General features: G+C 35.2%; 3 protein-coding genes and 1 pseudogene across 6 annotated transcripts in view; 3 read left to right on the top strand and 1 right to left on the bottom strand.

Moving 5' to 3' along the window:
* LOC18047937 (UPF0565 protein C2orf69 homolog) overlaps nucleotides 1-969 on the top strand; it is a 1,660-nt gene extending 691 nt beyond the window's left edge. Inside the window, exon 3 of the mRNA XM_006445348.2 lies at nucleotides 359-969. Within this exon, the coding sequence (XP_006445411.2) occupies nucleotides 359-946 (588 nt within the window). The 3' untranslated portion in view covers nucleotides 947-969. The remainder of the gene's footprint in view (nucleotides 1-358) is intronic.
* Nucleotides 970-1,791: 822 nt separating this feature from the next.
* On the top strand, nucleotides 1,792-5,082 carry LOC112100032 (annotated as a pseudogene).
* A 443-nt stretch (nucleotides 5,083-5,525) lies between these two features.
* LOC18047935 (palmitoyl-protein thioesterase 1) lies at nucleotides 5,526-9,336 on the top strand. 2 transcript variants are annotated; one of them, XM_006445346.2, is made up of 12 exons: nucleotides 5,526-5,790; nucleotides 5,999-6,083; nucleotides 6,402-6,453; nucleotides 6,538-6,558; nucleotides 6,652-6,705; nucleotides 7,068-7,118; nucleotides 7,417-7,479; nucleotides 7,665-7,730; nucleotides 7,944-7,982; nucleotides 8,209-8,331; nucleotides 8,446-8,538; nucleotides 8,920-9,336. In XM_006445346.2, the coding sequence occupies exons 1-12, from the start codon at nucleotides 5,556-5,558 to the stop codon at nucleotides 9,190-9,192; spliced, it is 1,155 nt and encodes a 384-aa protein (XP_006445409.2). In that variant the 5' UTR covers nucleotides 5,526-5,555; the 3' UTR covers nucleotides 9,193-9,336. The 2 variants fall into 2 exon arrangements, with proteins under 2 accessions (XP_006445409.2, XP_024045393.1); XM_024189625.1 differs by lacking the exon at nucleotides 5,526-5,790 and having other exon boundaries at nucleotides 6,404-6,453.
* A 3,634-nt stretch (nucleotides 9,337-12,970) lies between these two features.
* Nucleotides 12,971-20,263, bottom strand: LOC18049848 (protein ARABIDILLO 1). 3 transcript variants are annotated; one of them, XM_006445344.2, is made up of 12 exons: nucleotides 18,244-20,262; nucleotides 17,964-18,122; nucleotides 17,798-17,878; nucleotides 17,556-17,687; nucleotides 17,252-17,379; nucleotides 16,510-16,597; nucleotides 15,612-15,706; nucleotides 14,797-14,860; nucleotides 14,105-14,280; nucleotides 13,666-13,887; nucleotides 13,452-13,536; nucleotides 12,971-13,328 (listed from the first exon to the last, which is right to left on the bottom strand). In XM_006445344.2, exons 1-12 carry the CDS (start codon nucleotides 19,591-19,593, stop codon nucleotides 13,149-13,151), a joined length of 2,760 nt encoding a protein of 919 aa, XP_006445407.1. In that variant the 5' UTR covers nucleotides 19,594-20,262; the 3' UTR covers nucleotides 12,971-13,148. The 3 variants fall into 3 exon arrangements, with proteins under 3 accessions (XP_006445407.1, XP_024043732.1, XP_024043731.1); XM_024187964.1 differs by lacking the exons at nucleotides 12,971-13,328; nucleotides 13,452-13,536; nucleotides 13,666-13,887 and adding an exon at nucleotides 14,428-14,480 and having other exon boundaries at nucleotides 14,111-14,280; nucleotides 18,244-20,263; XM_024187963.1 differs by lacking the exons at nucleotides 12,971-13,328; nucleotides 13,452-13,536; nucleotides 13,666-13,887; nucleotides 14,105-14,280 and adding an exon at nucleotides 14,303-14,480 and having other exon boundaries at nucleotides 18,244-20,263.
* Nucleotides 20,264-21,087: the final 824 nt, after the last annotated feature.

Here is a 21,087-nt window from a genome sequence, read left to right as displayed (position 1 = left end):
CGTTCTATGAGGGTAATGACTTTTGACTTTGCAGCTATCATATTATCATTATTATTGGTTTGTGTTAGAAATTTATAATAATTATTGTCAATGTGGATATTTTCCTGAGGGTTTGTATGTAAGTGTTTGTGTTTCTGCTCAATTTTGAGAGAAAAACTGAAATGAAAAAAAAAAATTTCATTAGCAGCAAATGTTTACTTATAATTGACAGTTATTGCTGTCATTCCACCAGCACCTTGATCCCAAATGAAAACTATTTCTGCTGAACATGTTTAAAGTACTTTCAACACTTGAACTTGACTCGTAATTATTGTTCATGGCATTGGCAGTTATTATTTACTTTATACCTTATCTGCAGGCCAAGAACGTCACTTCAAGAAACCCAAGAGAATCATATTCTACTGGCACTTCTGCATCAAGCTTCTATAAGCCCAAAACTTTCATCCTGGGATTTAGCAAGGGTGGAACAGTACTTAACCAGCTTGTTACTGAGCTTGGACACTTGGAAGCTAATAAATCCCCTGTAAATGCAGCCAGCATTGAGGAATGGGCAATGAGCTCAATTCAGGAAGAGCCTCAAATTATACCTAGAACCAAAGAAAGCCTGTTAAACAGCATTAATGAGATTCATTACGTAGATGTTGGTTTAAACACAGCTGGTGCGTATATCACTGACAGCAATGTTATTCAAAGAATATCTAAACGCCTTATGGAGCAAACTTCTGGTTCAGGAATCCGCTTTGTCCTCCACGGAACTCCTAGGCAATGGAGTGATAGCTGGCGAGTTTGGATTCGTAACGAGAAAGACAAATTGGTTCATCTGCTTGAATCTGAATCCCAGAAGAATGGTGGGAAATTGCAGGTGTGTGAGAGATTTTATTTTGCTGACAAACCTCCTGATATGCAGATGCATTTTGAAATCATTGAAAGTATGGATGTTAGTTAAAAGTCTTGTGAAATGCCTATGTATAAGCGTTAGTACACATATGCTTGTGATAAGTAATTTACTTAATTTTTGTTTATAAATTAATGAAATGGGCATTGGATACATCTTCCTCCCTGCAAGTTAAATTTAACTGTTTCTGCAAATGATGGACATGAAGGTGGAGTTTTACCAAGTGGCATGCCTCTTTTTTGCGGTCCTTGAACAATCTGAGATAATTCAGTGGCTGAATCCCATTGAATATTACCCTTAGATTTCATTGCCATTGTGCAATTTCAAGGGAAGATGAAACTGCGCTCAATCTAATGTGACAAGGACCTCGTAGGTTTCGGAGATTCTAATAATCACAATCATGTTCAATTATAAAGGACAAGTCAAAAGCTTCCATCACGCTTGTACTTCTCACCTCGTCTGTTTCTACTCGTACGGCCTATTGTCGTGATAGATGGGTAATAACATTTGAATGCCCGAATTTTAATGCTTTCACAAATAAGGACATAACGCGTTCATTTGTATCAAATAGGACCATAAACTGATGCTGAAGAGTATTTTGCCCATTTTGTTGGGGGTTTTAATTGCGCGGGTAGTTAGCGTGGAAAGTGAAGGCAGACATACCTTGAGTCCTTGACGGCAAATTAACAAACGTTCAAAAATCAGTTAATTAATAAGCTAGAGCCGTTGCTGACTCTAGCCGGCCAATCCCCGTACAAATGAAACTACCAACGTCTTCTTGCTTCTTGTCTCATTCAAATGCTTCACAATTGCCACACGTACTCTCTCATTTCCCTGTTACATCGTGACTCCCTGTACATGTTTTTTTTTCCTTTTTTTAAAAATCTTATTCTGTGATGTTGATTGACCTTTCAGCCAGCTTTATACACTCTATTAACTGCACGTCGTTGCACCAACAAGTACTTCTGGGTAAGATAGGTATTACAATATTTCTTTTTTTTTTTTTTTGGTTGGGTTAATGTATGTTAAATGTCATAACCTAGTTGATTGATTTCTTGTAGCCCAATTTGCATAGAACTTGGACGAAATTAATGGGAATGCATGCATGATCTAATATGAAGATATACCCATAGAAGAGGTTTTTGAAAATCTGAAATGCTTAACCTCTGATGATGTCAAAGAGCGGTTGAATTTGTTTGGCTACAACAGACTTGAGGGTAAAAAGGTTAGGCGAAAAGTGTTTACTGTACCGTGCTTCTTTTAATGTTAAGTTTTTTTTTTACCTTCTTGTTAGTGCTTCAGCTTTTTTTTTTTTTTTTTTTTTTTGTCCACATAAATTATGTTGATTCCGTCTTTCTTTTTACAGGAAAGTAAAATTCTGAAGTATTTGGGCTGTATGTGCAATCCTCTGTCATGGGTTATGGAAGCTGCAGCCATTATGGCTATTGCTCTTGCACATGGAGGGGTAGGTCTATTAGTGATTCTTCAGCTGTTAATTTCTCCCGAAGATCATTAGTTGATAATGTGCTATTACATTTTGAGTATGAGATTAAGTTAAGATAATTCAAATATTCGGCAGGGAAAAGATCCAGATTATCATGACTTCATTGGAATCGTCATTATAATCAATTCTACCACCAGTTTCAAAGAAGAAAACAATGCTGGAAATGCAGCAGCTGCTCTTATGGCTCAGTTGGCCCCAAAAGCCAAGGTCTCTTTTCTTGAAAGTTAATTTGGAGAAAATAAAATCATTCTACATTTAAATAATAACTGACCAATCATTCTTACCAGGTCTTACTTACGTGATGGAAGATGGAACGAGGAAGATGCTGCCGAAATGGTTCCTGGAGATATAATCAGTATCAAACTAGGGGAGATTGTTTCAGCCGATGCACGTCTAGTAGAAGGAGATCCTTTGAAAATTGATCGGGTAGACAATCATGCATAAATAAAACAAAATTAATATTTTATTTGTACACAACATAGAATTTTTTTTTTCAATTGACAAGTTTCAATTTTGCTTGTGGTCAGCTCTTACAGGAGAGTCTCTTCCAGTAACCAAGAATCCCGGTGATGGGGTTTATTCAGGTTCAACATGTAAGCAAGGTGAAATTGCAGCAGTTGTTATTGCTAATTGGTGGGATTCCAATAGCAATGCCAACTGTTCTTTGTGTAACTATGGCCATTGGTTCACATTGCTTGTCTCAGCATGTCTGTGAAAATGCAGCCATGTCTGAAAATAACCTTAACTTATGAACTCCAAATGGTTGCTCATCATGAACTATAGGTACATAATTGTGTAATTTGTTCGAGTAATGGGCATCTACATCTTATTCAGAGTGCAATAACAAAAAGAATGACTGCCATTGAGGAAATGGCTGGAATGGATGTGTTGTGCAGTGATAAAACGGGAACACTGACACTAAACAAACTTACAGTGGAGAATATTATGATTGAATGAAGCAAGCTGTCTAGAAGATGCTGAATTCCTATTTCTGAGTTTTTGCGGTTTTTGCCAAAGGTGTTGACAAGGATATGGTAGTACTTATGGCGGCAAGGGCATCAACTTTAGAGAACCAAGTCGCTATTGATGGTGCAATTGTTTCAATGTTGGCAGGCCCTAAGAAGGTACTGAAATAAATATTTAGGCAACTGATCTCTATGGATATTTGAACGAATTGTGTCTAGTATACAATGTTTACAGCCAAACTTTTATATATATATTGATGAATTAATTTGATGATTGTTTTGAAGGCACGAGTTCACTTCCTACTCTTCAATCCCACTGATAAAAGGGCTGCAATTACATATGTAGATGGTGCTGGTATAATGCACAGAGTCAGCAAAGGTGCACCAGAGCAGGTACAAATATGATTTTATTATCATCAAAGCAACTCATAGGAGTGCTTCCTCTATTACTGAGCTCTATTTATAAATAAATTGTAGATTCTCCATCTGGCACATAAAGAAATTGAAAAGAAGGTACATGGAATAATTGACAAGTTTGCCGAATGCGGACTAAGATCACTTGCAGTTGCTTGGCAGGTAATTAACCTCTGTAGGAAGCGTGGTACCAAGGACAATCCTGGTGGCCCCTGGGAATTTGTTGGACTTCTTCCTCTCTTTGATCCTCCTCACCATGACAGTGCTGAAACTATTAGTAAGAGCTCTAGATGTTGGTGTCAATGTTAATTAAGATGATCACAGGTCTGTGCTCTGCTAATTATGGGTTCTACTTCAGTCATTTTCCCATATTTGCACTACAGCTGGCAGCCATTGATTGATTCAGCAAAGCTACTTCTGTATCTTGTTCAAATGTTTTAACACATCTATACATCTCCTAATTTATCAAATGAAAACCTTTTCAGGTGATCAGATTGCAATTGCTAAGGAAACAGGTAGAAAGCTTGGAATGGGCACAAATATGTACCTATCATCATCTCTGCTTCGTGAGAGTAAGGATGAGACAAATTCAGCTCTTCCAATTGATGAACTCATTGAAAAAGCTGATGGTTTTGCTGGTCTATTTCCTGGTAGGTTTATTGGTTTAAACCCATTACCTCTATTCCTTAACTTCACTGTTTTATCAAATTTCTGATTCCGTATTTTCAACCTGCAGAGCATAAATATGAGATTGTGAGAAGATTACATGATAGGAAGCACATCAGTGGAATGACTGGGGACGGGACGGGGTCAGTGATGCTCCTGCCTTAAAGAAAGCTGACATTTGGTTGTATAATATTGTAACAGACATGCTGCTTGATTCTCTCAAATTTCCGGTGAGATTTGCTCTCAGTGGAAGAGCCTGGGGCCTGGTCGTCGACCAAAGAGTGAGTGCATTCAGAATTATGGAGAGATTTGTATCTTTAAATTGTCTAACAAATGCAAATGAGCTGTGAATTGTGTAATTTTTTTTTTAACAAAAAAAAAAAAAAAACCAGACTGCATTCACCAACTGAAAGGACTTTGGTAAGGAAGCTCGTGAAGCTGCATGGGCAGCTGAGAAGCGAACATTGCATGGCCTCCAGCTGCAGTCTACGGACAAAAAATTGTTTGGCGAGAGAAGCACTTCTAGCCATAGGGACGTCAATCTTATGGCTGAAGAAGCTAAAAGGCGTGCAGAGATTGCGAGGATGAGGGAGCTTCACACACTCTCAAAGGCAAGGTTGAATCATTTGCCACGCTGAGGGGCTTTGACATTGATGCAATGAACCAGAACTACACTGTTTTGATATAAGCGCTGATCTTTCAAACTGCGAATTCCATAATCCATCCTTCCTTTGGACTTCATTCTTTCTTTCCTTTGTAAAAGCTTGATGAATTCGTAGAATATGGACACTGATTGTTTCTCTAAGGTCAAAATAGATACATATTGTCTATTCATATTTCATACATGATTGAAACATAAAAAAGAATATCTTCATTTTATTATCAGACAGTTAAATTTCATTGATTATCTAACTTTTTTTGTTTTCAAAAATAAAAAATAATAATTTAATTTCATGAATTATTTCCATTAGTTATGGCGCGTGCCACCACGGCCCCAGGGTAGCGTGAAAGTTCTGTCCAAAATGTTGTTCTGGAACAACAACTGTTTTGACTTATTTTAGGAGCCGATCTCTCTCGAGTCTCGATCGAGAAAGACACGTCAGCTTAAAGAATGGCAGTTGGCATGGGGTGCTGTCCTCCAGACTGTCAAAACCAAGTGCAAAAAATCAACACAACCTCTCGATTCAGTTCATGTTGCTCTTGCGTTTCCCCCAAAATCCCAGGAGCCAAATTGACAACAACAATTAACGAGCCAACTGCAATGGCTCCTCCTTTAACACTCTCCATCATCTTCGCATTTTGTCTTATCCCACTCTCCTACTCGCTTCCTTTCATCGTTTTGCATGGTACCTTTCTCTACTTATCTTTAATTTTCGTTTGATGTTGCTCTTCTCCACTGATTTCTTTCTTCTCACATCACATGGTTGGTTTTGTTTATTTAGAAAGGTTTAAATGTGACTTTTCTTTTTCTTTTCCTTTTTTTTTTTTTTTTTGGCTTCTTCTAAAATTTTGCTCTTTCTTTGTTACACTTTTTTCTGTGCGTGGCACTGGCAGGCATCAGTGATAAATGCACTAACCGAGGAGTCACACAGTTCACGGAGCTATTGAGCAGTTGGTCTGGTTCTCAAGGATATTGCATGTATGCCTGCTTCACCTTTCACTTTTCGTGTTTTACTTTTATTAATCTATCGAATCAAAGCATCGAATCTTGTCTTAACTTCTGGGTAACGGCATGTAATAGTTATAGTTTACTCGATATATTCTTAAAATGGTTTACTAGTTATTGTGTACTATTCACTTACTTATTAAGCGGAACTCAGCACTTAATGTTCTCAAATAATGTTCAGCGTGCAAGATATTTGTTTATTGCCTTTTTAATTACTTTTGATCATGTTCTGGCTAGTTTATCAAGGAAAACTTACTATAAATTTTTTTTGTTGTCCTTGTTTCATCCTAGAGAAATTGGAGATGGAGCTTGGGACTCCTGGACTATGCCCCTTTTCCAACAGGTGACACTTGGATAGATAACATTCCATCTACAATGTTTCTTAATGAACGGGATATGCTAACGAATATTCTTACTGTTCCTGCAGACTGCAATTGCTTGTGAGAAGGTCATAAAGCTATTTGGTAACATGCTTACATGCCAAATTTCTGCATTATGAAGTTTAACTTGCTTCCCGTCAAATTTCCATCTGCATTTGCAGGTCAAGAATATGAGCCAACTTAGTGATGGTTACAACATCATTGGACTTTCTCAGGTAATTAACTTACTGAAGTTATAAAATGTTTGGACTAAGAGCATACTCTCCTCAAAATCATTGTGTAAAGGATTAACTATCTATCCCAGAATAGCAGTTTTAATATTTAATCCATCTTAAACCTTTTAGTAGTTTTACCGATAAGCCTCTTTAGAATTGGCTTCTCAGAGGATGGAATATCCTTTATGTTAAATTTGTGACTTCCATTCATCTTGTATTAGAATTGCATTTGATTTTGATATCAAATATACTCAATTATGTGCTTTTGTTAGTCCGTTGCCACTGTTCAGGCCTATAACTCTAATAGACGGTTTTTCCATTTTATTTTGGTTAACAGTTTAAACAATCTTTTTGTTTGACAGGGTAATATGATTGGTCGAGGGATTATCGAATTTTGTGAAGGAGGACCTCCTGTAAGAACTAATTTCACTAACATTATCCTATTGCACCTTGCTTTATTCATCTTTAAACAGTCTTTCTGATGCAGAGGTACTCTTTGACTCCTCTTCAATATGAACCCACCATTTCTTTTAGGTATTTATACATCTCTGAAGGCACCTGACCATTTCTCGATATTTTAATTACTGTATGCTGTAAAAGAATTGTCTTCAAGGCCTTTGAGAAGGTTCATCTTGGTACTCCATGTATGAAGGGCAAGGGCTTTTTGTAAACATATGATGTTATAACCCTTTTTGTCAATACATGGAACAGGTAAAGAACTTGATATCGCTGGCAGGCCCTCATGCTGGTATAGCTGCAATTCCATTATGTGGAGTAAGTGCTCCTTCTACCTATTGTTGAACTAGATCACTTCATTCTTAATTTAACCGAATTAGTTGTGGCTCAAGATATACAACTCAAGAAATCATGTTTTTAATTATAGATTTTGAAACCCACCTACATTTTCTATTGCTGTCATCTATTATTCTGATCTGATTTGATATGCTCAAATTTTGCAGTTTCTCCCGATATGCATTCTTCTGGATGCTTTGGTTAAGTTAGAGATCTACAGTGACTTTTTACAGGTAAGAAACTTTATTTGAGCACTCAAGCTTGCATTTTTTTCGTTATCGGTATAATTATTGAGAAGAAAACGATAGATGACGAATCTAGAAGAAAGGCAAATCATTTTTATTATACCAGTAGCAGTTGCTGTGGTAAAATCATTTCCGTTTTGAGGCTTTTGTGACATTGGCAAATGATGGAATTTGTATTGCTTACCTTTGATGAATTTGCAGGATCACCTGGCTCCCAGTGGTTATTACAAAATACCAACTGTAAGTACCATGCATTGGTTGGACTTAATAGAAATTCGCTATCCTTTTTCTCCTGCAAATCTTTTTTTATTTTATTTCTGTCCACCAATTATTATACTGTTCACTTGTATTAGCTCCGTATGTGCATTGTTTTTCGACTTCCTGTATATTTTGCTTCAATTAATACTTTGGAACTAGGAGCTTGATTTCCTCTATTCCCTCCCCCCTCCCCCTTTGCTTTCCCCAGGACATTCCCGAATATCTTAAAGGCTGTAAGTTTCTCCCAAAACTTAACAATGAAATTGTTAATGAAAGAAATTCAACTTATAAGGAACGTTTTGCTAGCTTGGAGAATTTGGTGCTTATTATGGTGAGTTGAAGACCTCTCCTTGTTTCCTTAACATTCCCTGGCTCTTTAGATATGATGTAGTTAACAGTTATACTTGAAAGTTTGTTGATTCTTTTTTCGCCTATTGTGATTCAGTTTGAGCAAGACTCAGTTTTGGTACCTAAGGAAACCTCGTGGTTTGGGTATTATCCAGATGGGTCGTTTGATCCTCTTTTACCTGCACAACAGGTAGTTTTGCCTACTTTTTAATTTGAACTCTCTGGATTTGAGCAAAATTGTTAATTTCATTTTGCAGATGCTGATGATGAGTATTTTCACATTTTTCCTCATCTTATCATGCAACAACGAAGGGCTTACTTCTAACTCAATTTCTAGTCTTCTAAGACAAACCTTTGCCCTTATAGAGTTTTCATGCTTTTACCTTTTATGAACTGAATGCAATGTAGCACATTGAGTGCCTTAAAAAAAGCATAGATCCAAACGGAATGGTGAAAAAGATAGGCAACTTGGATCAAAACCTAGAAAACATTTCAAGTTGTTTTTCTTTCTCGCCCAGCTTTTTTCTTTGACGTTGATTAATTTTTGTGCCACATATATCTGTTCATGCAGACCCAATTGTACACAGAAGACTGGATTGGTTTGAAAACCTTGGATGAAGCTGGAAAAGTTAAATTCATTAATGTTACTGGAAGTCATCTTGAAATATCTCGAAGCGACATGAAAAAGTACATAGTTCCGTACTTGAAGGACCAATCATTGACGGCAATGCAGCTGATGACAACAAAATCTTCATCTCATAAATGGGTTTCATCCATGTGGAATTTCTTAATGAATATGGGCAGGTTCAGTGAGGATCAACCTTTGCTATCAGTTGTGTACTAAAAGTAAGCGTCCTCTTTCCCACGTGAATCAGTAGAAAGCAAAAAGGGACAAATTAACAAACACTTGCAAGTTCATATGTTATTCTTGACACATTCCACTATTTTTTCTGTTTCTCGAGTTTTTATTGAAGGTAACATTTGGCCTGATGATTTTCTATTGATGTTGTTGATCGGGATAACTGATATTCTGATAAGTGAAATTTATGTCTAAACAATGGAGATTATGACCAGATTCCAATTGTCCACTATGGGAGGATACCAATTGCGGTGTAATTTACTGATCATTTGAAACTGCAAGACCATATTATTGCAATATTAGTAATTACTCTATATTTTTATCTCAGTGTGTGTGCGCGTGTGGTTGTGTGTGTGTGTGTGTGTGTGTGTGTGTAAGAGGTTGATAAATATTTGGGTAATAATACTAGGATCCCTATTCTTTTTAAGTTTTCAGAAATCAAGAAATAGGTTGTCCATGTCTATCAAATAGGTCCCTAAACCTTAAGGGTCAGTTTGGTAACATTGTATTTTTTAAAATAATTTATGTTAGTTGTGTTAAAAAAAAATTAGCAGTAAAGAAAATTAGTTAAATATTTGATAAATTTTATTTTTAAAAGTGTGTTTTAAAAATAATTTTATGTATTTGGTAAATTTTACTGATAAATTATTGTAAGAATATAAATAATTAAAATGAACATAATGTTAAATAAAATTTATTTACATATTTAAAAATGTGTATACAAAATATTTTTTTATTGTGTACATATAGTAATCGATAACTAAAATAAATATTTTAATATTATTAATTTTAATTTTTTATTATGTTATTTAATGATTTTTTTAAATTTAATTATTTTATTTCTTAATTAATAAGGATAATTTTAAATTTTTATAATATTTGTAAGGGTATAGGCAGAATTATATTCAAGTATAAATTTGATGTCCAAACTTAAATTTTAAAAATTTATTTTTTCTTATTTTTTAAAATTTATTATAGAATTAAATTTAAAAAAAATTATCAACCACTTAAATTAATTTTTAATTTCTTTAAAATTACAATTTAAAAAAAGGCCCTCAGTGTGATTGTTCCCCTTTTTTCGAAAAAAAAAATTAACATTGTGACGGTAAAAAGTTCAACACGATTCTGGGAGCACTGTGATGTTCCACCATAAAACAGTCGATTGGATCATTCATGCAGGGTGTCAAGTCAGGGGCTCAGGGCTCACCGGCTCAGGCATCTACTTGACACAAACGGACGGACTACTACGTGCTTACTTGCAAAACGCAAGAACTACAGGGATCCGAATGTCGTTGTTATTAATTAAAACAACACCCTGATATTACTGTCATTTAAATAGTAAAAACCCCGAATGCAAGAACAGTAGACCCAATTTTTTTTTTTTTTACATGAGATTATTACTCAAGAGTACAACTTATATTAAATGATATTACAATTAATATTAATGTGACTAGTTTACATCAATTTTTATAAAATCCACATTTACTTTCTAATATTTGAGGGATGTCTACTCCACTTATTTTTCGAAAAGGGGAAGACTGCTACTCCACTCACATTTCGAGGGACGTCTACTCCACTCACATTTCAAAAAAGAGAAGACTGTCTTTACTCAAATTGAGAAAGAAAATTAAACCCCCACCACAATGTAGATTATTGTTGAAGAGTACAACTTATATTAAATGATATTACAATTAATATTAATGGGATTAGTTTACATCAATTTTTATAAAATCCACCTTTACTCTAATATTCGAGGGATGTCTACTCCACTTACTTTTCGAAAAGGAGAAGACTGCTACTCCACTCACATTTCGAGGGACGTCTATTCTACTCACATTTCGAAAGGGAGAAGACTGTCTTCACTCAAATTGAGAAAGAAAATTAAACCCCCACAATATAGATTATTACTCAAGAGTACAACTTATATTAAATGATATTACAATTAATATTAATGGGACTAGTTTACATTAATTTTTATAAAGTCCACCTTTGCTCTCTAATATTCGAGGGATGTCTACTCCACTTACTTTTCGAAAAGGAAAAGACTGCTACTCCACTCACATTTCGAAAGGGAGAAGTCTGTCTTCACTCAAATTGAGAAAGAAAATTAAACCTCCACAATGCAGATTATTACTCAAGAGTACAACTTATATTAAATGATATTACAATTAATATTAATGGGACTAGTTTATATCAATTTTTATAAAGTCCACCTTTACTCTCTAATATTCGAGGGATGTCTACTCTACTTACATTTCGAAAGAGAGAAGACTGTTTTCACTCAAATTGAGAAAGAAAATTAAACCCCCACAATGCATTGTGGGGACTCGAACTCATGACCTCATAATTGTAAGGAATGAGTTCTAACCACTAGGCTTTAGCCTAGTGGCTGAGATCAATAAAAAGATTAAGAGTTGTTTGTTTTCTCTATTGATTTAACAGACACAATTTCAATCAATTAAGTTATTAAATCTATTTATTTTTTTAACTATGAAAATTTTCAACCATTAGATCATTAAGGTATTAAGTTAATTTTTTTTTAACTTTTCACTTAATTTAAAAAGTTTGAATGACATCATTAAAAGATATTCTCCAAAATATCTCTATTTAATTAATTAATTTTGATCCTTACCTGAATAAAACTTAATAATTATCACTATTACCCATCATCTACAATTTGTGATAGTATAGTGGTAAGACTATTATTTTTTATATTTTTATTTTCTTTAAATTAGCATTATTTATCTTTATTATTTTTTATGAATATTTTTTGTATGAATCATCATAAACAACAAAATTGAACGTATTATGAATATATTATCTTATTTATATTTTTGAGATATTTATTGTTTGTTTAACATTTATAATTTGTATGAGCATAGATGTAAAAACACTGATTTTTAAGTTAAAAAATAATTTAATACTTATTTCTAGCTCTTCAAATGAAAAAAAAAATGTTATTCAGATTCAGACATTCAACTCTATTTAGAATTCAAGTTAATTCATGTGTATTCAAATTTCAAATGAAAAAACAAGTATCACCTAAATTATTAATAGTGGAATTTTTAAAATTAGGGCTTTAATAATGAAATAAAATATAAAATAAACGAAGAATATTGTAGATAATTAATTTTTTTAAAAAAAATTAACCTCTACTTCTATAAGTTTTAAAAAATTATGTATGAATTTTAAAACAAAACTTATTTAAGTAGAATTTTTACTAGTAGAATTTTTGTGCTTCAAGTTTTTAAATTTTTGTTATTAAAAGAATGAAATAACATTATAAAATAAGTGAAAAATATTTTATACAATTTAATATTTTTTTTAAAAAATTCAACCTCTACTTTAGAAAACTTATAAATTAAAATTTCTATTAGTTGAGACAAAATAATTTATTTCATTTTCAAAGCTCTCCTCAAAGTACAACCAAACAATATTAAAAAATTATGAAGAAATTTTTAAAATAAGTATTTTTAAGTAAATACTTTCAATCGTTTAGCGTACTAACGAAGAAAAGCGCTATTTCCAAATTAATTTTCCACGATAACGGAAACTCAAATAACCCAAGTGCCAGTCTATGTTAGTCAAACGACTTATAATATTTACGATCGTAGAGATTGTCACAAAGAATACAATGAAAAAAAAAAATTAATGAGATATTCAGTTCTCAAGTCAATCCCCTAAATCCAAGTACCTTTTTAACAAGAAAGGATTTCTTCCATAAAGGAGAAAAAGATCATCTTAAATACCGAAACAAATGGGAGGCAGGAGAAGAAAAGATTAAGCAGTAAATTATTTCGGTTCATATACATTTGTATAGTTACAGGTTGAACAAAATATTCTTACAGTTTATTATATCACTTAGCTCCATAGCTCAAATAAATGGCCTTTATCACGACTTCAGGGGTGACCACGATGAGTGTACATGACATATCCTTATATTATATTGAAAGTTCTACATGGTGATGATGTTCTAGGTTGCGAAGTACAATTCTAGCGAATATTTTGGCTTCAATTGGAGCAGCTGCTGCTGCTGCTGCTGCACGCAGAACCCGTGCTGCTCCAGCACCCTGCATAAGGCTTGCATGATGCATAGCATGCCGGCCACCAGGAATCGTAAACTGCAATTGAGAAATTCAATAAATGGCCTCCCAGTTAAGTACAACACCTTAATTCAAGATTGGGAAGAAAGATACGGCACAATGGCAAATATAAAAGCTCAGGAGGGAATATGTAATAGTTACCTGGAGAAGAGCAAATGCTGCACATGACTTGAGTACAGAAGAAGGATTACGTAGCATGGTGATGAATCTTCCAATTTCAGCTCCACTGTGGACATAGAGCGACACAAGGTCAGAAAAATGTATTCTTCATTTTTTCCTTCTCACAAACTATATGGCCTCCTGGATAAACCTGGTGCCATGAAGATGATCAGAAAATTAGAGAGAGAACGTAAACCTGCATCTCAAATGTCCTGCTTCTTGAATACGTGCTCTTTCTGTCACTTGAGTCAATGCTGCTGGAGCAGATGATGCAGCAGCAGTTGCAAATGCTTGTGGATCAGAAAATGTAAGAACAAATGCTTCAATATGCTTCAGAGCCATCCTTCTAGCCCCATCCAAACTCACACACTTTGAAGTGCTTTCAGTTGAAGTTCCTATCAACGCAAATTCATCCATTCTGTAGGACATCATGAAAATAAAAGTAGTAAGCATGTATGTTTCCTCACAAAGCAAACAACCTGTCCACAGCATGAAAGCTATAGAAACCCATCTTGTATGTACTGCAAACATAATGTGTACTGAAATAAATAAAATAATATAAGGTATTTAGAACAATTTAACATTTTGCGCAAAAACAAGGTAACTACTCAATAGGTTGAAGTTACACAAAGTACCTGCCATCGAACATGTATGCCAATGCCAAGGCAGCCATAAATCTCGCCATCTTTGAACCTGATGAAGAGCACAAATGAACAAGGGCAGGAACTCCCCCTTCCTCCACTATACGGAGAGCATTACCAGGGTTAAAAGCAAGATTCCAAAGAGCTCCAGCAGCGGTTTCATGGACATCCTTTTTTTTTTTGGTTGGGGGGGGGGGGGGGCGCGCAAATCCAATACAACATCACAAAATCAGTCTCTACTTCGACAAATTGGAGAAGTGAAGAAAAGAAATATAGAGCAGAAAAGATGAATACAAGCAGTATGGTGAAAAATGCACCTGTTGAAATTTCCTTGTGAAAGATTAGATACAAACCTAAAATATAAGTTGAACTAACAAGAACGAGCAAGAACAATCAATCAGACCACAGAGTGTGTAATAGATGCAAAGTGATAACCATTCAATCTCACATATGATACCAGGTATAGGAAAACTCCAAGCACCGAGTATTTTACATTGTTAGTTTGGTAGTTGTGGTGACTGAATAGCAATTATGACATGCCAATTAGTAAAAGGTATAACAAATTGAGTTGTGCTTACCATGCAATGAAAGATGAGATCGAGAAATAAGAATGTCATTTATCACCAAGGAATATAAAATACTTGAATTACTTGTCCAGAATATTTTGAGTACAGTAAAATACTTACTTCAGCCTCGGAGCGGGCCAGGGCAATCAAAGGTGCAACACCTCCTTCACGTCCAATGGCAATGCTGACGAACACCAATGAGAAAATAAAGCATTAATAAGTAAGCATAAAATGTGGGGCAAATTTCCCATTTTACCAGGATTAAAAAGCAACTACATCATTCAGCATAATGTAGAACTATTATACCAGGGTCTGAGAATGCATAATTGGGAGGAGTGAACTGAAGAATGAAATACTGATTACAGCTGACAAAGTTCATAAATGATTTCATATCTTCCAAGCACAGAGTGTTCGGTCCGGTGTTGCTGCCAGACCACATTTTCTGATGTTATTATGGGCTTACATATCACAGTTGACTGACTGAAGATAGCAACCTTGCCTAGATTAAAGTAGGGTATTTTGAAAATCATCTCGATCATCCAAAGGCTCAACACACAAATTTTACTAACCAAGCAATCCCCCAGAAAAGCTTTTGCAAATGTTCCTCTTATTTTATTCTATGTGGTAAGTGCGAAATCTGTTTTCATACATCAACAAACATATAAATGGAGATATATGGTTCAAATAGAAATAATCTGTGAAAGGCAGAGCACGGAGAACCTATGGGGTTGGGCACAGGGTAGTTGGCATCTTAAGCATGAACAAGTTTTGTGGATCCTCTTATAGATAGTATTTCACAAACAATACCATATGACATACTTTAACCGCATCAGAAGCTTGTTCAAAAATCAAGTTGTAAACAAGAGAAAATGAGTTAGATATTATACACATATACATCATAGCACACGTGTGATGTGTGTAACTTATGGAATTACCAGTTAGCTTCAGACACCGACAATCCCCAAAGAGCACCGGCAGCCCTCTCTTGCAGACCTGGAGAGGCATTTGAACAGGATTGTGCAAGGACAACCTACAAAAACAACAGAGCTTCAACATTACATTAAGTGAAAACTTTCTACCATGGACAAGTAAAACATATTTCATAATCCGGATGATATAAGCATCACTAAAAGAGATATGTTAAAGCCACGAAGAAAGGACGAACTTCCAACAATTAGAAGTCAACATGCAGGAAGGCAACTCATCAATGTGTTACAACAAATTTTATCATGTAAAAGTAGAATTTTGACATGCAATCAACTATCCACAAGAAACTAGAAAGAATCAAGAACAGTTGTCAATAGCATGATAGATAACACTCAGCTACTTACGGTTAAAACACGCATAATGTGTTTTAACAACAAAGTAAGGAACAAAAATAACATACATACTATACAGTCAGCACCAATATGTTCTCTCACAAGAGGCAATACCCACCACCACTGTAATACTGCATTTTGATAGTTTCGTAAAAGCCAATCAACTCCATATTTGATACGATCAACTTCAAAACAAAAAGTGATCTAGCAAATATGCACTCATACTCCCATGTGGATTTCAACAGTGGTATTTCCATAGCGGGTTTATGAATTTATAAATGCTAGGTCATAAGATAACAATAATTTCCAGTGAAGAGATTTTATGAGTTTCCGTACCAATTAGCCTCTCAGCAACAGTGCTGCTTGGTTATTCAACAATTTCTTTCCTTTAAAATTTAAATACACATTTTGTTATGTGCTTTCCATGAACCACTTCTTAGTGTATCACGTAGTGCCAAAGACAGTCTAAGATGACAAAGAACAATTATCAACAGCTCCAAAAGAAACACCATACCAATGCCTCAACGCCACCAGCTGCAGCAATTGCTTCCCGGTTCCTGTCATCAAATGATAGATTCCACAATGCACCAGCAGCCTCCTGCCTGTGTCGATGATTACATGCAAGAAAGCAGATAAAACCCATTTAAAAAAAAAAGCATAATCTTGCTTGCAAAGACAAAAGTTGAGGGTCATAAAGTTATTAATGAAGCTATAGACAGAAAATAAAAAGAGTTGTCAAAAGTAGTTTTTTTGATGTTTCATTGCCACTGACAATAATACCACCAACTTGGAAGTTTTTCTAAAGGGCTGGATTGAGGGCAGCGACATTTTATGTGACTAACAATCCACCCCCCAATCCGAAAAGTGAACCCTAAATTACATTCTTCCACAGTAATGCCGATAAATTTCATCCTTTCACATAACAAATATCTAACCTGTCATTGCAGTCCCACATATTAACTGCACATTCCTTAATAAATACATTAGCTAAGCTTTCTTCATATTTCTAATATTCCCACGATTGTTTTTTAGAAATATGGGGATTCTTACCTTAACCTCTTAGTGTTAATTAAGAACACTTTTATCTATCAAATCAATGTCCAACAAAACTGAAAGGCGCAAAAATTAAATGCAAGCATTCTATTATAGACAAGTCAAACAAAGAGGCAAAGAATTTTAGAAGATGCAGTCAATAAAAGATGTACCCAGGCATTGAAATAACAAGTATAATGACTTCTGGAATCGAAATAAACTACCTGACACCCTCATGGGGCGAGCGAGTAAGTTGAACAAGGGCTTCAAGGGCACCTGCCTCTTGTCCAACAGCAGAATTGTTGCTATTGCTATCTCCATGAGCAGCCAAATTAGCCAAGGCGCGAGCAGCCTAGAGTATATCAGAAGAGACAACAAATATGAGCAAAAACACCCAAATTCAGAAACACAGAAAAATAGTCTAGCTTGGCTACACGACATGATATGACGAAAAATAACAGAACTACACCAGAAAGTTTAATGGACAAAAATTTGGCTAGAATGAATAAAACACCAAAATAGCACCACCTGCTCTTGCACTCCCTCAAACTTGCAGCTGCGAGCAAGCATCACTAGAGCATGTACGCCGCCTGCCAATGCAACTTCCATACTACACTTATCATCAGCTGCCAAATTTGCTAAAGCACCAGCTGCACGCTCCTGAAAGAACAAAATGGGAAACAACAAACAGCATAAGATATCACACAGCAGCAGCTCATGATCAATGAAGCATTCATGTGGGCAGACGGCAGCGCAGGTTAAGAACATACCAGAACACCATCACCACCAGAGGACCATTTAAATATAAGATCAACTAGAGCTTTTACACCACCAGCATCAGCAATGGCACCCTGATAGAAGTTTCAAAGTCATTACTACTACAAATTTTACTCATATACCATGTGATGATAAACGATGAAAAGAAATGTACTTAACCTTATGCTCTTCTCCAACAGATAGATTCCAAAGACCTCCAGCAGCCTCTTCAGCTACCAGCCTGTTCATGGACCTAGCCAGGACAGCAAGGATATTGATTCCTCCTTCTTCAGCAACAGCTTTTGCAACTTTGGCATTAACAGACAAATTTGCTATAGCCTGCACAGTTTAAGAAAATGAGAATAATTATAGAAGACAACTGGATGAAAATTAGTTGGCACAATTCAGTGACAGAATAGATGGGATGTGATCATAATAATATTACCATAAAAGAATTTACCTTTGCAGCCTCTGACTGAAGCCCTTCCCGCCAAGATTTTGCAAGGTCCAGAAGAAGGCGTATGCCACCATCTTTCATAACTGCTTCAGCCCTTCCACAATCTATGCTAGCATTTTCATCATTAATGACGACAAAGGTTGCGAGTCCTGTAGCTGCCCTTTCTTGAACATCTTCTTGTGTGCTCTGCATCAAACTCAGCAACAGTCCTGCACCTTGCTTGAGCCAGAAATCATCCAAACCCTGGGGATTGCTCTCAGCAGTGCGTAGGAGTATATGGGACAAAATCCATTCAAGCCAAGTCATAATCTCATTTAAATTTTTATCTTTATTTTTTGAATTCCTCCAATCCAAAAACACATTCTTCTCGTTCTTTGTAGTTTCGGCAAATAGAGAAGCTAAAGCTTTAAAAATATCAGTAAAAAGGGCAAGTAACAATTTGCCTTTACTTTTAACTGCACTAATGTTGTTTTCCTCTTCAAGAACTGGACAATTCAAGGCACACAAAACCTTCAAGCTCTTGGATGAAGTTAACAATCTGGAAATGGTAATCGGTCCAACATCAGTTCTTGAAACATCCAACCCAACTAATTTGGGAAGCTTATGCCAAACCTGTGATACCACACCCCACTTCATATTTGAAGTCCCTGCCACCGAAAGAAAACGAACTGAAAGTACATTTCCCAATGCCACCTCATCAACATTCAGGCAGTCCAAAAACCCAATGTCTGTTAAATTTGGACAAAGCTTGGCCAAAGCATTGATAGCATCACCACAAATATCCCTAATCCCAGATAACCGAAGTTTCTTCAATTTGGGACAGCAAAGAGCTATTGCTTTTACAGCATCACTGGTGATTCTTTCACAAAAGTCAGGACCAAGTTGGAGGCTTTCGAGCGCCTCATGACGAGCCACAATCACAGATAGAGTTGCATCTGTTATTTTACGACAGTAATCGCCACTTAATTCTCGCAAATTCCTAGCTTGAAGGTGTATTATTGAATCCGCAGACTCTGCACCTCTAAATCTAAGCTTCTGAAGATTCATACATCTAGAAGCAAGTGAAGCTGCCATGGCAATATCACATTTATGTGCACGAAGATCCAAGGAACTCCACAAACATGGAGAAGCACCTAAAGCTCTCCATGTCCTACATGTTGATGACAAGCTTGCCCGGTCTCTGTAATTCAGACATGACATCAACTGAATCACCGTATCATCAGGCAAACTAGTCCAATCGACAACTTCATTCTTCTCAGAACCTATAACCTCATCCTCAACTTCGGGGTAACTTGGCAAAACAACTTTCTCCTTCCCTCTCCTTGCCACTTTACGCCTCACTCTACGACTCATATCTCAATCAAATCCGAATAACAAATACCAATGACCATTCAACCTTAATAACCCAAATCCTACAAACAACTTTAGAAAACACAATGACCCATAAACTAAACTAAATAACCCAAAAACCCTAATCCTCAAACAAGCTACAGAATTCAATACACATCAACAGAAAAAGAAAATTTTGATATATCGCAAATTCCAAAGACTACTTATAGTGAAGACCCAATAAATTGTACAATTGGATGTAGCGAGATTATCAAACTTTCAATGGTTTTATCAAACCCGAAAGCTCAATCTTTGTGGGTTTATAGATAAACCCTTTGAATCTAAAATCTTGTGTGCCTTTTATGAGATTGCATTCAAGAAAATTCAATTGTATTGAAGAAATAAATACTGAAGAAACACAGATTGAAAAAAAAAAATAAAAAATCAAAGGAGACGAGTTAAAAAAAGGATTCAGGCGTACTAATGAGAGAGAACAAAAGCCAAACCCTGGTGAACTTTTGTCTTCGAACTCTCTCTGGGCAGAATTGTAAGACACAAGAGAAGGGATTGTGTTTGGGTTTGGACGTTTGGTACTTGTATTGTGTGTGTGGGGATGGGAATATATAAAGAAAAATACGGATTAAGAGAATTACAACATTTATTTGCCGGAGGTTAGAGATGAATTGTGTGAAACTACATAATTTATGTGTTAATATTCATATTATAAAAAGAAAAAAAATTGTATTAGTGTTCTATTACATAAATTTAAATGATAATTTTTTTTAATTTGAATTTCCAATTTCCCTGCATCATTTCCCATTAATTGTGATATTAGATTTCTTGCGATCCAAACAAAGATTAATCTATCTTGTAATACTTATATGTTACACAGCCATAAAGTTTTTTTTTTTTCCCTCTCTCTCTCTCTCTCTCTCTCTTGTTATATAAATAACAAAGTCTAAAATAATTTTTCGTTATAGTTCTTTAGTTATTCATAAGCTTATAAAGTGTAACAAAAGATTATATGTTGTACCGGTCACAACTTTTTTCATAATAGTTCACGAATTATCCATCACATTTTATAAATTTGATGTCACGTATCGCACTTTCGGTCATAAAATCATACGTAAACTTAAAACTTGTATAGCGAAAGATTTGTGCCCGATGATGAAAAGTTTGGTAGCAGTTGTACTCCCATCCAAAGAATTGAGATATTTATATTTTTTTATCGGTTGTGTATTTTCTGCAAATTTTAACTTTAACCATGCTTTGACTACCAATAATTCCATGTATATAGACTTCGGATTTGAAATTTCGTGCTTGCAAATGTATGGGCGATTATCACCATTTTTATTCAATAAAATATTAAAGTGGATGATTAAGTCGTCTCAAACTTAAGCAATCACAAGTGATATTAATACGATAAAAAAAAATATACATAATTATTTATTTTTAATAGGTTGATATTGTCATATTTAATTACATGAATTGAAAAGATATCTTAATTAATAATTTCAA

Source organism: Citrus clementina, unplaced genomic scaffold (genome assembly GCF_000493195.1).
Source record: "Citrus clementina cultivar Clemenules unplaced genomic scaffold, Citrus_clementina_v1.0 scaffold_3, whole genome shotgun sequence".
In the NCBI taxonomy this organism is placed as follows: domain Eukaryota; kingdom Viridiplantae; phylum Streptophyta; class Magnoliopsida; order Sapindales; family Rutaceae; genus Citrus; species Citrus x clementina.
This window is presented reverse-complemented; position numbering and strand designations above follow the sequence as displayed.

Bases quoted from the DNA above. Each gene is read 5' to 3' on its own strand.
- LOC18047935 (XM_006445346.2), top strand. From the start codon at position 5,556: ATGGCAGTTGGCATGGGGTGCTGTCCTCCAGACTGTCAAAACCAAGTG. The intron at 6,084-6,401 runs GTATGCCTGCTT...GTTTCATCCTAG, and splicing joins GGTTCTCAAGGATATTGCAT to AGAAATTGGAGATGGAGCTT. The intron at 7,480-7,664 runs GTAAGTGCTCCT...CAAATTTTGCAG, and splicing joins CTGCAATTCCATTATGTGGA to TTTCTCCCGATATGCATTCT.
- LOC18049848 (XM_006445344.2), bottom strand. From the start codon at position 19,593: ATGAGTCGTAGAGTGAGGCGTAAAGTGGCAAGGAGAGGGAAGGAGAAA. The intron at 17,380-17,555 runs GTGGTGCTATTT...GATATACTCTAG, and splicing joins TTGAGGGAGTGCAAGAGCAG to GCTGCTCGCGCCTTGGCTAA. The intron at 13,537-13,665 runs GTTTACGTTCTC...CTATGTCCACAG, and splicing joins GCAGGACATTTGAGATGCAG to TGGAGCTGAAATTGGAAGAT.